The sequence below is a fragment of the Hemitrygon akajei genome, chromosome 11, assembly GCF_048418815.1.
Source record: "Hemitrygon akajei chromosome 11, sHemAka1.3, whole genome shotgun sequence".
In the NCBI taxonomy this organism is placed as follows: Eukaryota; Metazoa; Chordata; class Chondrichthyes; order Myliobatiformes; family Dasyatidae; genus Hemitrygon; species Hemitrygon akajei.
The window spans coordinates 51,794,658-51,813,312 of NC_133134.1; the positions used below are offsets into that span (position 1 = coordinate 51,794,658).

The window sequence follows — 18,655 nt, forward strand, 5'->3', positions numbered from 1 at the left end:
AATCCACGTATTCAATGGGGAGAATGTACAGATACTCTCAGAACAGCAGCAGAATTGATCTTCAAACTCTTAACGCCTCCTATGCTTCTGTGGCATTCTTTACAACCCTATCTACATGCGACGCCACATTCAGGGATTGTGATTCTGTATTTCCAGATCCCTCTCTTCTGCCACAGCCCTCGGTGCCCTACTATTCACTGTGCAAGTCCTACACTGGTTGGTCCTCCCACATTGCAACACCTCACATTAGTCTGTATTAAACTCCATCTGCCATTTTTTTTTTCTCAGTCCATTTTTCCAGTTGCTCCAGATCTCACTGCAAGCTTTGATAGCCTTCCTAGATGTCCACTACACCCTTGATCTTGGTGTCGTCTGCAAATTTGCTGATCCAGTTAACAGCATTATTGTCCAAATAGTTGATTATAAAGTACAAACAACAATGGACCCAACATTGATCCCTGTATTACACAGATCTCCAAAGAAGCAGCCATCCACTACCACTCTGGTTTCTCCTGCGAAGGCAATGTCCAATGTAATTTACTGCTTCAACTTGAATGCCATGCAACTGAACCTGCTTAACTAACCTCGCATGCTGGACCTTGCTAATGAGAGAACTTGATACTGAAGAAGTAATGGTGCCTGTACCTTTATGGTAATTGCTGGTAAACAGAGCTGTGTTGGTGATGATGGTGATTTTTCTTTGAGTTTCTGCTGTAATTTGGTCAATTTTTGTTGTTAGTCTGTGCTAACAGATCCTTTAAGTAGGAATTTTCCTTGCCAGTATATAATTTTGGCTTCAGTTGTGAACTGTAGAATTTAATTCCTTTTATTAGAACATCTTGCATTGAGAGTTCTATCTTTTTCATTTCCTGAGTGCTGCAATGCAACTTTTAGTTTCAACTTCCCAATTTCCAAAATGTATTGAAGAACATTCCCATCCTAGAAAAATTTTCATGATTATCTATGCTGGTTAGATTGTCTCTACCACCTCCCCCCCCCCCCCCAACTTTTCTTTCTTCTGTCCACTCTTGAATCCGGAGAATTCTACTAAACTTTGGATACGGTAATAGAAAAGTAATATACAATAGATGGAAGTCTGTAGAAGTGACCGGGCCTTTAGTTACTAGACTTTGTTCTGTTGCCCCTCAGTTCTGGTAACTTGAATGGTCTGCTAACCAAAGTGTAATATTAACCTTTTAGTTTGAGTAATTAACCAATCGAGCTAGGTGTAAGGCTAGGATGTTCAAATCGGTGAGTGTTTTGCATGTAGAAGGGTCTATCTATCGTAATGTAATAGTGATCTCTGCTGCAAAGCAGAGTATAATGGTGGATAAGAGTGTTTGTACACCTTGCACACTAGCTTGCCACTAGTGCAGAGAAGTGAAGGAGTTGGAGTCAATGTAAATCTACAGCAGTTTCTGTAGTTGTCAGTTTACATCAGCATCTTTACAGTTCTTACTGCCCAGGTAAGATCTACAGTACCTTTGGGTGGTTAAGAGAGGAGGATTTCCCATTTGCACTGATTGCTGTTAATCCCCATTTTAGTGTTCACATTTTTCTGTAGTAGATGAGAACTCTGCCAAATTTGTTCTATTATGCTGAAAAATTAGTGGTCTTTCTACTGATGTTTAACATAAAATATCATTATTTTCTTCTGATACAGTGCTCCTCCCAGCATTACCAGAATTACTGTGATCATGTTGAGGTCTTGCTGCAAAGTGGCATGTTTGGGGACAGAAGGTGGAGGTGTATACTTCCTGGATTTGCCCTCGATGCAGCTGCAGGACAACAGGACTCTCCTTCAGGATGAAGTCTTGCAAGGGTAAGTTTTCCTCTGGGAATATTAAAATTGTAGCTGATACCCCTCTCCCTCCTCAACTAGTACTGGACAATATTTCGTCCCTGGGAAACTTGTGTCCCATTTTCTGTGCTGTCCGTCTGGGAGGGACAAAGATGGAGAGTTAATTTAGTTTAACATTGCCCATAGTCAAGGTTTTGATTGAGCTAGGAACTAGCTGCTTGTATGGCCATGGGCAAGAGAAGTTAATAAATAGTTTAAACCTGTGCTGATTTGTAAATGTGACCCTGATGTATTTTGCATATCCTTGTGCACAACTGTAGTGTGGGTTTGGCTTTTGTAATGTTTTAAAGTATGTATTTATAAAGTGTGGTCATGTTTAACTCATTGTCATCTTGCTTTGCCAGTAAGTTTTGGATTGCCGGCAATGCATGTGCAGCTTTTCTGCAATGTCCTTCATGTTGGATAGTGAAATAAAAGTACCTTGGGTCAGGTCAGATTTAAATTTTAAACCTGTGTAGACATCGAAGCTGGACTTTATTTAGAAATGTAGCATGGTAACAGGTCCTTCCGCACCACCTATTTATACCCATGTGACCAGTAAACCTTTTAACCTGTACATCTTCTGAAATGTAGAAGGAAATTGGAGCACCAGGAGGAAACCCACATGGTCTTGTGGAGAGCATACAAGCACCTGACGTACAACAGCAGAATTGATCCCGGGTCATGCTATTGTGCCACCCTGCGGATTAATGTCTTTTCTGCTGGACTTTTCCTGTTCTGCCTTGATCAGTGTGCTGTGCCTGTTGGCCCTGCTACAGTGGGGCAGCTGTTGATAAAATGGTCACTCTGTACGAATCCGGGCAGAACAATGTATTATACCCGTCCTAATACCTTTCTCTCTGCTGTCAGGTCACTTTTGTCTTTGGGTCCTATGCCTACTATTTTGCACCAGATGTATTTGTTGATTTTGATTGGCAATATTTTTTATGTGCTACCTTTGCTTTCCTAATTTCCTTTGCAAATCCACTCTTGAAACTTCACTCCTGGACTTCCTACATTACTAGAGTCTTGGAGCTAACCCAGCATGGAAAGCTGGCCTGTCAGCCCAACTCATCAGCGCTGACCAAGTTGCCTAACTAAACTAGTCCCATTTACCTCCAGTTTGTCCATATCTCTCTGAACCAGAGGTTTCCACTTTTTTAATGCCATGGACTAATATCATTAAGTGAGAGATCCATGGACCCCATGTTGGGAACCCCTGCTCTAAACCTTTCCTAAACTTTACCTGTCCAAATGTTTTTGAAGTATTGTCATTGTCCTTGCCTCTGCCGCTTCCTTTGGGAGCTCGCTCCATATATGGTCCAACCTCGCTGAAAGGGGAGGTGAAACAAAAATTTCCCTTTCAGGTCCTTTTTAAATTCTTTCTGTCACTTTAAACTGATGCCCCTGAGTTTTTGACTCTCCTACCTAGAAATAGCTACAGACTTCACCTCATCTTTTTCCCCCCATGATTTTATAAACCTATTATAAGATCAACCTTGAATGCTCCAGGAGGAAAAAGTCCTAGCTCTTCTAACATCTCCTTTTAACTCAAATCATCCAGTTCTAGTAACATCCTCATAAACCATTTTTCACCCTTTCAAGTTTACTTCAGCATCATAGTCCAAACCAGTTACTTTTCGTACAGATTGTTCGGGCAGATTAGGGTTTTTTGACTGTGTTTCTATACTGACTGCAGATTTTTTTTTTAAAAGAGCTTGGCTCAGCTACTGTCATTACCTGTTCTTTTTTAAAAAATCCGTAAGATCATGTAGGAGCATGATTAGGTCATTGGGCCTATCGAATCTGCTCTGACACTTCATGGCTGATGCATTTCTCTCTCTGCCCCAATATCCTGCCTTCTCCCTGTATTCCTTCATACAATGACTAATCAAGATAGATTCTTGATCAGTCACCCTCCGCCTTGTATATACCCAATGACTTGGCCTCCACAGCCACCTGTGGCAGCAACATTCCAGAGACTCACCACTCTCGCTAAAGAAATTCCTCCTTAACTCCAGTCTGAAAAGACTCCCCTCTATTTTGAGGTCTCATCCTCTGGTCTTGGACTCTGCCACCACAGGAAACGGCCTTTCAACATTTGATAGGTTTCTGAGCAGAAGCCCAGAGCAATCAAACACTCCTCATGTGTCAAGCCGTTCAATCACAGAATCATTGTGAACCTCCTTTGAACCCTCTCCCATGTTGAAGAAACAATGAGCTGCTCAAAATATTCCAAGTGAGGCCTCACCAGCATTTTGTGAAGTCTTCACATTACATCCTTCCTTAAATCCTTTGATACTAAATTGGTGGTCTCTGATTGGAAGCTCTTCCTCCTTGGCCACAGCCATTAAGTGGACGCCTGCCCTGATGTTGCAGTTAGTATTCACTTGCACTTCCTTTATGGATAATTTGCCTTGTACTTTGTCGGGGTTTGCCCTTCTGGAAGAAAAGAAAAGCTGCTGATACTTGAACTTGAGTAGATAGGGTAGCATTCCAAAGTTTGTAATTGAAACAAAAACTAAATGTAGTGAGCACAGACGGTATAACCAGACCTTGGAAGACCTAGACAATGAACCAGGTGTATGATGAATAAAGTTTAAACTAGTTTGAAAAGAATGGTTCAAACCCAAATGGCGCAATTTAGAGCAAATGTGAAACACTGCAGATGTTGAAAATTTAAATATCCGAATTGCTGGTTATACTCAGCGGGTCAATAACACTGTGATGAAAGGCTGCAATAACGTTTCGTCAGAGCCATGTCTGAAGCTGCAGCAAGAGAGATCTGGTGTGTATGTGCTGAAATATACGAAGTGGAGGCAAGGCAAGTTGTGAAAGCTACTTTTCTTTAAAAACCTGTATGGAAATTTTTGATATCGTTCATGGTGATGGAGTATAAAAGTAGAGGAATTAACTAGACCTTAGCTGTAGTAATGTTCACACTTCAGACATCAGTTTAGGCAGGATTTCAAGCCCTGGCAGGGGCTGTAGACATTTATTAGAATGCAACCAGGGATCAGGGGCATTGGGGAAGAATTGACATGCTGGTGTTTTCCAAATGGCAAAGGAAACATTTTTAAAGTCTAAAATAATTAGAATTGATTGGCCAGTGCTAAGTGATTGGCATAAGCATCATGGATCTCTATGCATTATGACTGAGTGCTTAAAAGTGGCAGATCTGAAGGTTTTTTCCCTCAACTATACAGGTACAATAAAGCAATTCCCTTGGACAAATCTTCTACACAAGGCCATTGACTTAGCTTGTGTAGCTAAAAATGTGTATGAATACATTATTATTGAAGCGCTTTGTGTTTCAGAAATATTTCAAAGAATCAGCAATGATGCTTATCCTCTTATTTCAAATGCTTCCCTCATAAGATGTCATCATGTAAGGCCCACTTCAGTTAGTCGTAATATGTGCTTGCTTCTCATCAGTGGGATTAAAAAGAACCCTGTCTCTTAGTGGGAAAGCAAGCTGGCAGTGTAATCATATTGACAAATTATTACAAATAATCCAAAGGATAAATTATTTGTCCTTTGCATTCTGGTATGTCAATGTTTCTTATTTAATGACAGTAATACAGAGAGCATTGTTCCCACTGTCAGTGACAGATGTGTCAACAACCACATTTCACCAGATTTGAGGCACACAGTTTTAATTATCACTTCATTTGTGAAATAATTGCACAGAACATTCACGCCTGCCTTCAACTGGTGTTATCCACTTTTTCCAGCCACTTAATCATTTGTAAACAAACAGCCTTGTTCATACAGTTAGCCCTGATCATTTCTGTCGGGTAATTTGTTGTGAAGACTTGGTGCTGGTTTTAATCTGCTTGCTCAACCAATTTCTAATTATTGCTTTTGAGTTACTTTCTAACTATACTGCTGTAACTTTTGGTTGCTGTCACCTTGTACTTAATAGTACAACTTCCTGTCCAACCTTCTTGAACTGGCAGAAGTTCACCTGTAAAGTGTGACCCTTGTATGTTTTATTACATCTGGTGCACTCCGATCGATAAACACCAGGTAAACATTCAAGAATGTGGTTGATGCTTAACTTGCAATACTGTATCTGTGAATCAATGTTTATCACACTGTCTTCTAGGCTGTGTGGTTTGTAATTTCCTAGGACAGGTTGGTTCATTGTCTGGTTAAGTTTTAGTAAGATATGAATCCTGCTAGGATTTTTCATGCCTTGCACTGATTTTTAACTCCTGAATTCAGGGAAGAAATTAATCGAACACATGGGAAAGTGTGCAAAAAATCTTCAAGGGGCTAGTAAAATTGTTAATAGCATTTAGAAGGCAATTTCGTGTGAACTTCAGGAAACCCAACTACAGTCAGTCCCCGAGTTACGAACGTCCGACTTACGGACAACTTGTACTTGCGAACCGAGGAAGAAGAGCACCGTCCGCCATTTTAAGTCGGATCGTGACGCCGTCCGCCATTTTAAGTTGTTGCTGATAACGTTGTGAGTCTTTAACTTTGTATTTGGCTTAACATTTTCTTAGTAAGATTCACCCTGACCCCACCCACCCACCCCCCCCCCCCCCCCCGTTCCAGTCGGCTGATGGCGCAGTGAGATCAGCGCCGGAGAACGGAGGCTCGTGAGTTTGATCCAGTGTCAGACCGTTCCCGTGCCGTGTTGATGTCGATCCAGTGAATCCCTTACCATCCATGCTGGGTTGATTTCGAGCTCGCAACTCGACCTCGTTAAAAAAAAATATATAGCCACCTCCAGTTTAAATTCCCACACGGAATATTGTGGAAGATCAAATACCCAAACTCAGCACAGCCTCTATTTGTCATATTTAGCCTGTCTCAGTGCAGTGGTCCTTAGGTCCCAGCGGACCTCGAGAGCCGGCGCAGCTCAGGACCTGCCGCCTGCAGTGTTTCTGTTCCATTGACGGGAAGCGATCACAATTGAAAATAAAGTGGAAATAATAAAGTGTTTGGAAAGAGGTGAAACGCCATCGGTCATTGGAAAAGTGTTAGGCTACAGTCGGTCAACGGTCGGAACAATTTTAAAGGATAACGGATAAAGTGAGAATAACGGAGCATTTGAAAGGCCCTGTCCAGATGAAAGCTACAGTTATTACTAAGCAACACAGTGGTTTAATTATTAGAATACATACGTTTCTTAAGTGTTTTATATGCATAGAAAGGTAAAATATATACTATATACTAAGACAAACATTTGACTGACGCTAAATAATACCGGATGTACTTGTTCTGACTTGCGTACAAATCCGACTTAAAGACGGATTCAGGAACGGAACTCATACGTAACCCGGGAACTGCCTGTATAGAACTACTTTTAATTAGCTTATTTTAAGGTTTTATTGTTTATAAACTTAATATATATTTATGGTGGCATAGCATAAATAGTAATCTATTGAGAAGAGTATTGCAGTCTGTTACTTCTATACTATGTCCTTGGAGTAGGCTTATCTCTAAACAGTATTTACTCCATCAAGAGCCTTTATTGAAATGCAAGTTGTGTTTAGGAAAGCTTCTGCACTCAAGTACCACTACTAAAGGTGACTGCTTGTACAGAGGGTCTGGTGTTGGCAGAGTTAGCTTGCTGCTTTTAAGAAATAATTATTAAAGTTTAATTGTCGATTCAACCATACATGAATGCCTATGAATGCCAAAATGAAACAGCATTACTCCAGTACCAACAGTCATGCAGCACACAAGGCAGATATCAGTAAAGTACTGTTATGCAAAAATATAGTCCATGTCTCTGAGTCCATGCCAAACTCTGGCGCTGCAGTGGAGCACCTGATCTGATCCTCTCCTTTTCCCCCCGCACCCCATCCCACTCCCGACAGCTGCAATCAGGTGACACCACAGCTCGAGGCCTAGTCCTCACTATGACTGAGGCCACACAGCTCCCCGCTGTCCATAAGTAAACCAATTAATTGGGCATGCAGCATTCTTCACCATCAATGTCCAACAGGGTCTTGTGGCCACAAGAAAAGCGACTAAGGCGACCACTTGCTGTTAGACTGCATACCACCTTTGTGCACTGGCACCTGTGTTGCAGTCAAGGACCACGCCAAGTCTAGGTCCTTCAGTTTCTCTGCCACCGAGCAACTCGCTGATGGAGTAGACCTACAGTACTTTAAGCACTGTGAATGCCAAGTGTCCTTTTTATATATATTTTTTAAAAAACTCCTTTGGTTGGCCCCGTAGATGCTACTGCTTCCAAGTGTGCTGACATCTTACTGGAAGCCAATTTCTTGGTTTATTGTAATTTCTTGGTGTGCTTTTCAGTGTTCCAGATGATTACAAATGTGGAAAAGCTCTGGGAGCAATAGAGTCTCTCCAGGAACATCCAGCTGATCCAGACAAGCTTCTGATTGGCTACAGCAGAGGCCTGGTGCTCCTGTGGGACCAGAGCACCCGGCAAGTGGAGAATCTGTTTCTAAGCAATCAGGTACCTGGAGGAATAGTAGCACCAAGAATGTCTATATGTGATTGCGAAACTGAGCTCGCTGCCAGTAGTTTTCACCAGTAATGAAACTTATAATATAACATGACAGTAATTTGACCAAGAGCTGTCTACAATATCATTGTGCCTCCTGAAGTTTAACTCGTGTATATTTTGTTCACCTATCCACTGAATGACCTAAATTATCTCCCCAAATCCAGTAGCACCTAAATCTCAAGTTGCTGTTCTCATGTTCAAATGCTTCTGCAGTTTTCCTTCTCTCATCTCTAACCACCATTGGGAATATAGTCCTTTGTTGTTCAGTTGTCTTGTTACTGGCTATATATCAAGGCCATTGTAATGTCTGGATTTATTCTTGTAGATCTCTGCAACTTCATAGTACATTCCTAGTCACTGTGATTCCCCTGACTTTTTTTTTTCCTGTGTTCCTATTCTTGGCCTGAAATGAGAGATTTCTGTATTTGTTTCCAAATCCCACTTTCTCCAAATCTCCCATCTCCTCGTTTCTTCCTTCCCTCAATTTCTCAAACATAATTTATGGGACTATCCATTGACACTCTCAACAATCTTTTAATGACCCACCAACTTACTTCCTGTAAAGATCTGATTCTTGTATTTCTACACCTCTTGCATTTGTTCCAACAATATCACTTTCCGGGCTGGAGGTTGCATTGCTCCTCACTGGTTGGCAAGGTGGCTCAGTGTTTCATTTCCTGCACTGACTTTCTCCCTGCCATCCCCAGAAACGCAGCAGGGTTCTCATTGACCTCATCTTCCACTGCCTGTCCTTGCGTGATGTGATCAAACATTGGAATTGGTTCAGAGGAGGCAGTCTATCCTTCCAGACACCCTCAGTAACCCATCATTTACACAAGATATCTTTGATATCAGCAGAACTATATTTTTCCTATGCTCTGAAGAAAGCTTTACTAATTCGCTCCACCACTTTGAGATTTGCTTTATTCTAAATTAATGTACTGAATTTTTATAACTGGTTTTAATTTGTACTGTACCACACTGCTGCATCTGATCTCCTCAGTTACTGCTTTGAATTTTGTCATGGGTTGTGATTAACACTAGCATTGTCAGCATTTCTTGCCTGTTAAATGCTCTGAGCCTGCTTAGAGCCAATAATATTAGCATATCTAGAGTTGTAGTGAGGGTTCTGTTGCATCTGTGAACCAGATGGGATTTTTACAACATTCTGGTAGTTTCTAGATTACTGTAACTGAGAATAGATTTTCAATTTTGCAACTTCTGTTGTGGGATTCAGACTCGCTTCTGGATCCATTGATCTAGAAGTCCGATTACTAGTTCTGTAGTGCAAAATCATTTCAGTGTACTTCCAAGCTGCACCTTTCTCAGTAGGCCCAGTAATATCTAGACTTCTAAACAAAGTGCAAGAGACCCTCCTTGTGGTCCAGTTGCCCACTAATGAACTCAGTTGTGCTCTGTATCATAGATGAAGTAAGCCACTTTGACAGAGCATGGCGAATGCATTGGCTTGAATAGAGAAATTGCATAATACGTTCCCCAATATTGGTTTGTTAAAGTTGCATAATAAGATGATCTGGTACAATGTGTGCTTCAGTACGGTGAATTTAGGAATTTTGTCCTGCAGCAGCTTGAGAGCCTCTGCTGGGAGCGAAGCAACAGGACGTTTGTGAGTTCCCACAGTGATGGAAGCTACATGGTGTGGCCAGTGAACAATGCAAAGTACAAAAACCAACCCATCACCTCTTCGATTCCATTTGGTGAGTGCCGTTTTGGAGATTTACAATTCCATTTTGCACGTTATAGAAACTTGTTTTAGGATGGGAGAAACTTGACTTGCTTAAATTGTATGTATTTCATCTGCCTAAGATTAGAAAACGTAGACCCCTGTACACTTGCTTTGAAGTCCTGTGTCACTCCAAGAATAATATTGTACAAACTGATTTTCATTAGGGCTGCAAGTGGGGGGTAATGAAGCTATGACTATTGTTTTTGTAACTTTTGCTGCAGTCTCCAGGAATGAAAAGCTGATTTAGTTATTCACACAAAATGCTGGAGGAACTCAGCAGGCCAGGCAACATGGATAAGAGTAAACAGTCGATGTTTCAGGCTGAGACCCTTCAGAACTGGGAGGGGTGGGGGGGGGGGGGGAGAAGACAAATGAGAAGTCCGAGCAAGAAAGTGGAGGGAGGGCTTACTTTTCTTGGTTATAGGTGGCTTTGTGCTTTAATGTTAGGAGCTACTGGGATAGCGAGAAAACGGCAATGAGAATTGCTTCATGAAAACAACATGACTTGTTCTGTGGTGTGAAAGGCAGGTTCCCATCCACTTAACAATTTCTGCTTTGTTTATTGTGTGCAGAATTTGTAGTTAAATGAAGCTGTAATCTATTGATATAAAATGTTTTGAGAAAGTCAGTATCTGAAATGGAGAACAAATGTTGAAAGATATCTGCACTGCATAACTAGGAAGCCCAGTTGTCCTTCACTTTAAATTCTATTTAATTTCATAATCCTTACTCCTTTCTCTGTAGAAATGGATCCCTGCCGAGAAACCAACAGTTCTTGATGCTGTGACCTTGCTAGAATCCTAAGTGAAATAGTGAGAGGCTTTGCTCAATGTCTGGCATTCTCATTTGGTTATGAGTTGGAAAATGTAGTTCAGTGCAGCTGCATGAGCAGAAAGCATAATGACATGGAATTGAGATTAATTTCACAAGCAAGGGACTGCACAAGTGTGCTTTTGCTGGGTGCTTTTGGGTGGACCTTGTTACTTAAAAAGTGCACGTCTTTAAAATTGGACAGCATAGCTTATGAGATAAAAGCCACAGGAGGACTATGGTATTTCCTTCAGTTTTCCCAGGCGAGTTTGAAGTATTGGCACATTCTATAAACTTCAACCACACACTTCATTCCCTACGCTGTTCCCAGTGGACTAAATATTCAGCATATTTTTTTCAAAGAAAGCACGTTATTTCTATCAGTTTGAGTAATTGCTTCTCATATTTTCTGGTTCAATAAATTTGTGCCTCTCCTCCCCCTTCCAACTAACCCTCCCTTGTACCCTTGTTTACTATGCTTGTTCCTCTTGTTTCTCAAACTTGCTATGTAGGAGTTTCCTTTTCTCCATTCTTTCTTTAAAATTGTTTTTGAATTAAAGCCTTCTTTCTGTTTGGTCTTGATTTCAGTTAAGCCCCTCCCTCCATTCACTTATCAAATAAATCCTCTTCCTATTGCCTCTGGTGAATCTGCCTCCTGAACTTATTTTTTTTTAAAGAATGCTTTGCCAGCTCCATCGCACAGTTGTGTTTAGCTTGTGTGGGTGGGTGGGCTCCAGTCAGCTTCAGCTCAACACAAGTCTGAGCTGACCTGAGGTTGGCCTCTCGCTCCAGCTGATTCTTGAAGGAAATAGTGAGAGGGGGAGGGGGTATACTGAGTTCAAAAAAAGCTGGCAAAATGCTGTATGTGCTTTACTTTTGATCCTTATTCTCAGAATTTTGAGAACTCCGCTACAATAACTTTGCTCCTACACCTCAGGTTATTCCATTTTAGATTATTTTCTGGATTGCTAAAAGTTTAAGAATATCTTGAATAAAATTTTATTCCTCCTGCAGGCCCTTTCCCTTGCAAAGCCATCAACAAAATCCTTTGGAGAACCTCCGAAACAGGGCAAGTATACTTTTGATTTGAAACAGACTCCCACAGTGAGCAGTTAATTCTTTTGAACACTGTCATATTTCTCTCCTCAGTTACTTCAACCCTGGGGAACAGAAACAGAATGAACACAAATCTTAGTCTGGCACTGTGCCAACGTTGACATTTTCTTTGGCAAACCTCGTGCTTGTACTGACCAATTATTTTGGTGTTAAACAGCTGACTGAATATTTGTTCTTTCCTTTGAATTCTTGAGCTGCTATCCAGTTCTGAGTTCTGCTTTCCCAAGGGTTTTAAATGCATGAAGTTCCCGGTGTGGTGGGTGGGGGGAAGGGGCAGAGGGGGTTTGACTGGTGGAGCATTACTTGCTAAAAGCCCACAGATGAGCAGTTTTCTCAAGTTGTTATACAAATATTGGCAGTCCTTGCATGTTGCACCTCCACCTCCCTAGGCCTTGTGTTGTATTCCATCCCCTCTCCTAGTTGGCTCAGCACAGATGGCTGTACATGAGCTGTAGAAACTGCTGCTTTAATTTGACATTCTTCTTCTTGTGTAAGAAAGAAGATTTCAATTTATTATTGTTTGGATGATTTATCTGTTTAACAGAAAATGTCCTTTGCTCTTTGCCCCTCCAGGAGTCCGTTCATAATCTTCAGTGGAGGAATGCCAAGAGCCAGTTATGGAGACAGGCATTGCATTACTATAATGCAGGGCAAGACCCAAGTTACTCTGGACTTCACCTCACGTGTGATTGACTTCTTTACAGTACATAATATAGATCCAGACCAAGGTAATATCCTCCTCCTGGATGTTTGCTGCTCTCTAGGTTGGGAGGAGGGGGCTAGATAATTGTTGACAGGTTAATAATGGGTTGTGTCTCACTTTAATAGAATCAGGTTGGTGAAACATTGTGTGGACCATCTGCCAGAAGACTGTTCCTATACAATATATCTACATGTGTAGTGAAAAGGCTGAGTGGCTAAGTAAAAAAACAGAAATTGGTTTCAGTAAGGAGTTTTTTTTTCCTGGACCAGTGATGTCCTGACGTAGAATTGGCAGGGCACTGGGAAGTCAATGGGAACAGCAAGAACGGTGGGCTAAAGGCAGCATTCAGCATTCTGAACTGAAAATGATCACAGGCTACACTTCCTGCAGGAACTTGACGTGATAATTTCTGGAATTATGTAGTGCATTTAATGACAGATCTGGCTACTGGTGAAAGCTTGAATTTAACTTGTCAGTTAGGCAGCCTGTAAAGGATCATTTAGATGCAGCTCAATCTGCATGTTCTTTGTCTTGTTAGCTCATTTTCATATTGCTTGAGAATGCAGATGGTAGATTTTGCTTTGTTTGGTTTTAAGAGTATGACAATCCCAGAGCCCTTCTCGTGCTGGTGGAAGAAGAGCTGGTGGCAGTGGATCTGCAGACTCCGGGCTGGCCAACCATCACTCCTCCATACCTAGCACCGCTCCATTCCTCGGCCATCACTTGTTCCTATCACATTTCCAACATTCCAGCCAAGCTCTGGGAGAGGATCATCTCTGCAGGGAAGCAACAGAACCCCCAGATTTCAACAGTGGTGAGTAGCTGAGCTGGATGATCATTCAGAAAAGTATAAACTCTTCATTGTCCTGCTAATAACAATACTGTTTTACAAAGGTTGTGTGTCCAAGAATGATTTTGCTCACGTGACCAGCTCCTGCAGCTGCAGCCCAGAATATTTTTCTTTAAACTGGTGAATTTTTTAAGTGATGACTGAAACAGGCTCTATTTAGAAAGCCTTGGAAGAACTATTATTACCCACGGATTTTATTTAAATGTCAAGTTTAATTCTTCTGCTATGGGTTTCCTGAATGTTTTCTTTTGAATTGTTACTCTTGATTATCCATCTTATCAAACCTTTATAAACTGAACATCTGCCTTGCACCTGGCAGCTCTTGATGGGACTGGGAAAGTTGATGGATTTGAGGTGCCACTTAATTCGTTTTTGATTGCATAATATGTTTTTATTGTCATTCTATATTGTTTAGGAGTGGCCAATTAATGGTGGGAAAAATCTGGCCCCAGAACCTGCCCACAAGGGACTTTTGCTAACTGGGTAAGATTTTCATGCCTGCTTGTTGTTTCTTTCTCATTAGCAAGTGCTGTTAGCAACCTTGTTTTTTTAATATTTAAACAAATTGGTTTTGAATTTAGTTTTCTAGCACTGCTGTTTGTTCTCTTGAGTTTGCATTGCTCCTAATAGCCATATCTGCCCAGAAATGAGAGCCATGGAAACATGGAGCCTGTGTGTAATATCCAGTTGGAATTATTGATGTCTCATATGCTGTCCCTTGCCTATATAGTGTGACTGATTCCCCCCCCCATTTGTTTTTTAAGTAATTGATGTTCTACTGTAATGTAGAACTGTACAAACATATCTGACCTTTTGGTTACATGTCACTCATTCATCAGCAGTCCTGCTGTACAACTTCCTATACTTGGATTGTATCCTACAACCTAGCAAAAATTTGTTTCAGAATTGAACATTTACCAGCTGGTATGTGGTGATGAATAAATTCAGCTGTCACAAAACACTTGTCAATTGAGCATTAGCAGTAGAATGAATGCTTAGCAAGAACCATTACAATGAAACCTTTAAGTTTAAACTTGAGTCCATGTTTAAACTTGGCTGCAGTAACTGCTGTAGGATAGAAAAGGAAGAATGCTTCAGGGATTACCGTAGGTTAATTTGGAAGTGGTGTCTATGGTGTAGGCAGAAGTAGCAATCATATTAGCCATTGCAAGATTCACAAACAGCAAGTTAATAACCAGTTGCTTATTGCTTTGCTTATTGTTGTTCAGGTGGCTGAATAAACTTTAAGAGGTGATCTTGTGTTCACAAGTACTTCATTCAAAATTGCATCTTAAAGTTCACATCTTTAACTCCTCTCAGTACAACATTGAACTGTGTCAGTATGTACAACTACTTTTGACTTGGTTTTAAAGCTGGTGCTTGTGCTTCTGCCACCGAAGATTGCAGATTTGATCTCTTCTGTTCAGATCTTGATCAAATTGGTATTGTGCTTTTAACCCCATTAGTGAGGTTGCTATTCTGATTACTCTTGGATAATTTCTGTTAAAGAAGCAATGTCAGCTACAGTTACCCTGTGATCTACTTTGTTCAAGGGTTTTTTCCTGCACTATTGACTTGCATGTAATTGGTTTTGTGAAGTGCTTGCATCCTGTCAGATTCTGGGAAGAAAATCATGCAAGAAATGATGATTGGATGAAATATTGCTATGACATTTAAGCAATGGAAATATTTACTCATTAGCCCTTTTGCTCTCAGGCATGAAGACGGGACAGTACGTTTTTGGGATGCATCTGGTGTGTCACTGAAACCTCTTTATAAACTAGCCACAGCAAATATTTTCCAGACGGATGCAGACCACAATGAGGGTTTCTCACAGTGTGGGGAGGAGGAATGGCCTCCATTCCGCAAGGTAACATGGTGCAATTCGACAGCAGAGATTTCTCAGGCATTGGAGTACAAAGATGATTGCAGACATGTCTCAGTGAGAACAGCGTTTTAATGAAATTAAAACAAACTCTTACAATTACATGCATCAAGCAGCAATGGAAGGTCTGGAAGTACTTGGCTTGTCATAAAACATTTGTTGACATTTCACATTTCATAAAATGGTTTTTGAGCAGTAGTGACAAAACAGGCATATTTATGAATGGATAGAGGCAAAAGTAAATAACAAGAAGGGATTACAATTTGGCACTAAGAAGCACAAATGGCATCCAAAGATATAACTGAAAAGAGGAAAGTCACTGGGAGCAGTTGTTGAATAGGAGATGAGAGCAGTGGTCATGATCTTAGCTGAACTTGGCCTAAGAGTGAATGATGGGCTTAGATGAAACAGTGAGGGAATTAGATGCTAGAAAGAGTGTGGGAATGAACTCATGGTCATCTGTCACTTTGATTTTAACATCATACTGAAAGTCTGAACATAAGTAGTCTTCTGTAAAGCAACCACTTAAATTTGGTGTATCTAATGTAAAAAAGGACCCTGGAGCAGAATGCAGAACTCTATGTACTCAAACTGAGTAAATCTTTGTAGCATCTGGAAGGAGTTCTTGAGGCCTGGGGTGAGGTCCATGTTCTCCAGAACAATGTGTGTATTGAAGATTGAGGAGTGGGGGAGCGTAGTCAAGACATGCCCAAAGCATTCAGGTGGAATGTGACAGCTTCAGGACAGATGCAACTGAGAATTCAGTAGAACGGTACAAGGGGAACCAGCTAGTTATGAGTCAGTTTATGGTAGGAATCATTTGTTAACCCCTTCCCAGAAATAGGGATAGAGAAGTCAAAATTTGAAGGTGAATCACGTGACCGGCAGAAAAGGATGTAAGTTGGAAGCAATAACTGATGAAGTTTTCTAGTTCAGTCAGATGAGAAAATTGCATTGATAGTCACACCAGTGTAAGTGCTGAGTGCAAACTCATTTTAACAATTTAATGCTTCTTTCTCCTTGCCCTTCAGTATTTTTGAATTTGTTCTATCTGTCTTGTAGGTTGGCTGTTTTGATCCTTATAGTGATGATCCAAGGTTGGGAATTCAGAAGATTTCATTATGTAAATACAGCAGTCGATTGGTGGTTGCTGGTACAGCAGGACAGGTACTAATATTTCTCATTAGTTTCTGTTTAGAAAGTTGAAAGACATTGACTTGCTTGAGGATAGGAGTGGAGAAGAGGGGACAGTTGGGTAATGGGGAGGAAATTATACTTGGGGTTGGCTGGGTGTGACACTTGCTTTTAATTGGTCTAAAGCAGCCTGTCGCATTTTAAAGCCAAAATCTCCCTGCAGAAAGATGCAAAGTATTGCAGATATTCGTCTTGCTTCTCCAATTGCTACAATATTTGGAGAGAGTACTGCCGCCTTTAAAACCCATGGCTGGTTTTATACCAGGAAGAAATAAGTTAAAGGAAGGAACACCTTCTGAACTTTTCACTTATTCTAGAATTGAAATCCATGCCAGAACGATGGGTTGAAATATTCCAGTGTTGTGTAATTGTCTAAATGAGTAAAGGCTTTTGTGTTACCTTGAAACTGGGGAGTGGGGTGGGGGAGAGCCACTGAATGTGTGTCCTTGTGCAGTTAGTGATAAAACATAAAGAATAGCACATGGGTACTGTGCTTCTCTCTGTTTAAAGCTTGCATGAACCTAAAATGAGGGAGCCAATGCTGCCACCCAAGCTGCGTTTTCACCCCTTGGGAGGGATGCGGAAGGTTATGGTTCAGGTGTGGGTTGATGGGGCGAAGCAGAATAAGTTTGCCACGGACTATATGGACAAAGGACCTGTTTCTGTGCTGCAGTATTCTTCGGCTCTGTGCAGTTAACATTAATTTTCTTTTACATAAAATGCATTTTTAATCCACAGGTTATCGTAATGGAATTTAATGATGAGAAGTCAGAACGAAAAATCAGTGTCTCTACAGTTGACCTCCTCCAGGATCGTGAAGGCTTCACCTGGAAGGGCCATGACAGGTTAAGCCCAAAGGATGGTTTAATCAGCTTTGTCAGTGGCTTCCAGCCAAGCTTCCTGGTTCAGTGTATTCCTCCAGCGGCTGTGACAGCGGTGGCTTTGCACACCGAGTGGCAGCTTGTGGCTTTTGGTACCAGTCATGGTTTTGGCATCTTTGATTACCACAGGCAGCAGCCAGTGCTGGCTAGGTATGTGTTGATTTCTGCAAATGTAATTGCTTCAGTCCTGTTCCAAGTAGTTTTAATTGGGGGAAAATGGGCAGATGTTTGGTGATTCTCATTGGCCATCGTCATTGCTTGTCACCACCCCCCCAGCAAGTTATTCTTTCTTTTAAAAAAAATATTAGAATTTGGTTATCTATTTGCTGTGTCATAATTCCAATGAGATTCATTTATATAAAAAGTTGTTTCTAGAGATAAGATGTATAAAAACATTTATCACCAGCCTCCCTGCTATGGTACTCTTGATTTTCTTTGTGGACTTGCAGTCCTTGGTGACCCTATGTAGGAGGAACCACTGGTCCTCCAGTACCATCTGAGGCTCCCTGGTGTCCCAGCACAGTTGCATTGATTGTGCATGATGGACTTGTAGGATAAGTTGACCATTGACTTTTAAGCCACTGAAGCACTCGTTGGGTGACATTTCCATTGTCTGAGAACCACAGAATGCATGTTCCATTGATTGCAGGGGCAATCAACTTGCTGGCACACATAACTTTCATTTACACCACTGGTTATTTTGTGTGATCAACACCATGAAAGTTAATTCCAACACTTTGTCGCCTTTCTGCCTGATAGTTTAACAGTTTGCCATGGACTAGATGGGCAAAGGATCTGTTTCTGTGCTCGCAAAACTTGCTTTTCAGGGTTGCTGTCTTTCACCCAGGTTTTGTTAAATCTTTAACTGGTACTGGTAGAGAATGAAATGGAACACTTTCCTTATGTTTATTTGTCCTCCTAGGTGCACACTGCATCCAAACGATTCTTTAGCGATGGAGGGTCCACTATCCCGGGTGAAATCACTGAAGAAGTCATTGCGTCAGTCATTCAGAAGGATACGGAAAAGCAGGGTCTCTGGAAAGAAGCGACCATCATCAACCAGCCCCACCAGCAAGGTAGGCAGCTTAAGTATTCAGATTTTACTTCTGGTGTATACTGGCAGAGAACTGTCA

The 18,655-nt window shown here is 41.2% G+C and overlaps 1 protein-coding gene across 2 annotated transcripts in view; it reads left to right on the plus strand.

Annotated features, from left to right (window-relative positions):
• Window positions 1-18,655, plus strand: part of llgl1 (LLGL scribble cell polarity complex component 1) — a 92,830-nt gene that overhangs the window by 52,212 nt on the left and 21,963 nt on the right. For both annotated transcript variants that reach the window (XR_012100784.1, XM_073060852.1), the window contains exons 5-15: window positions 1,664-1,822; window positions 8,123-8,285; window positions 9,922-10,054; window positions 11,908-11,962; window positions 12,583-12,737; window positions 13,309-13,526; window positions 13,978-14,045; window positions 15,279-15,432; window positions 16,510-16,614; window positions 17,380-17,672; window positions 18,445-18,598. Coding sequence is in view for 1 of the 2 variants with exons in the window: in XM_073060852.1 (XP_072916953.1) it covers window positions 1,664-1,822; window positions 8,123-8,285; window positions 9,922-10,054; window positions 11,908-11,962; window positions 12,583-12,737; window positions 13,309-13,526; window positions 13,978-14,045; window positions 15,279-15,432; window positions 16,510-16,614; window positions 17,380-17,672; window positions 18,445-18,598 (1,657 nt within the window). In the remaining variant the exon portion in view is untranslated. The remainder of the gene's footprint in view (window positions 1-1,663; window positions 1,823-8,122; window positions 8,286-9,921; window positions 10,055-11,907; window positions 11,963-12,582; window positions 12,738-13,308; window positions 13,527-13,977; window positions 14,046-15,278; window positions 15,433-16,509; window positions 16,615-17,379; window positions 17,673-18,444; window positions 18,599-18,655) is intronic.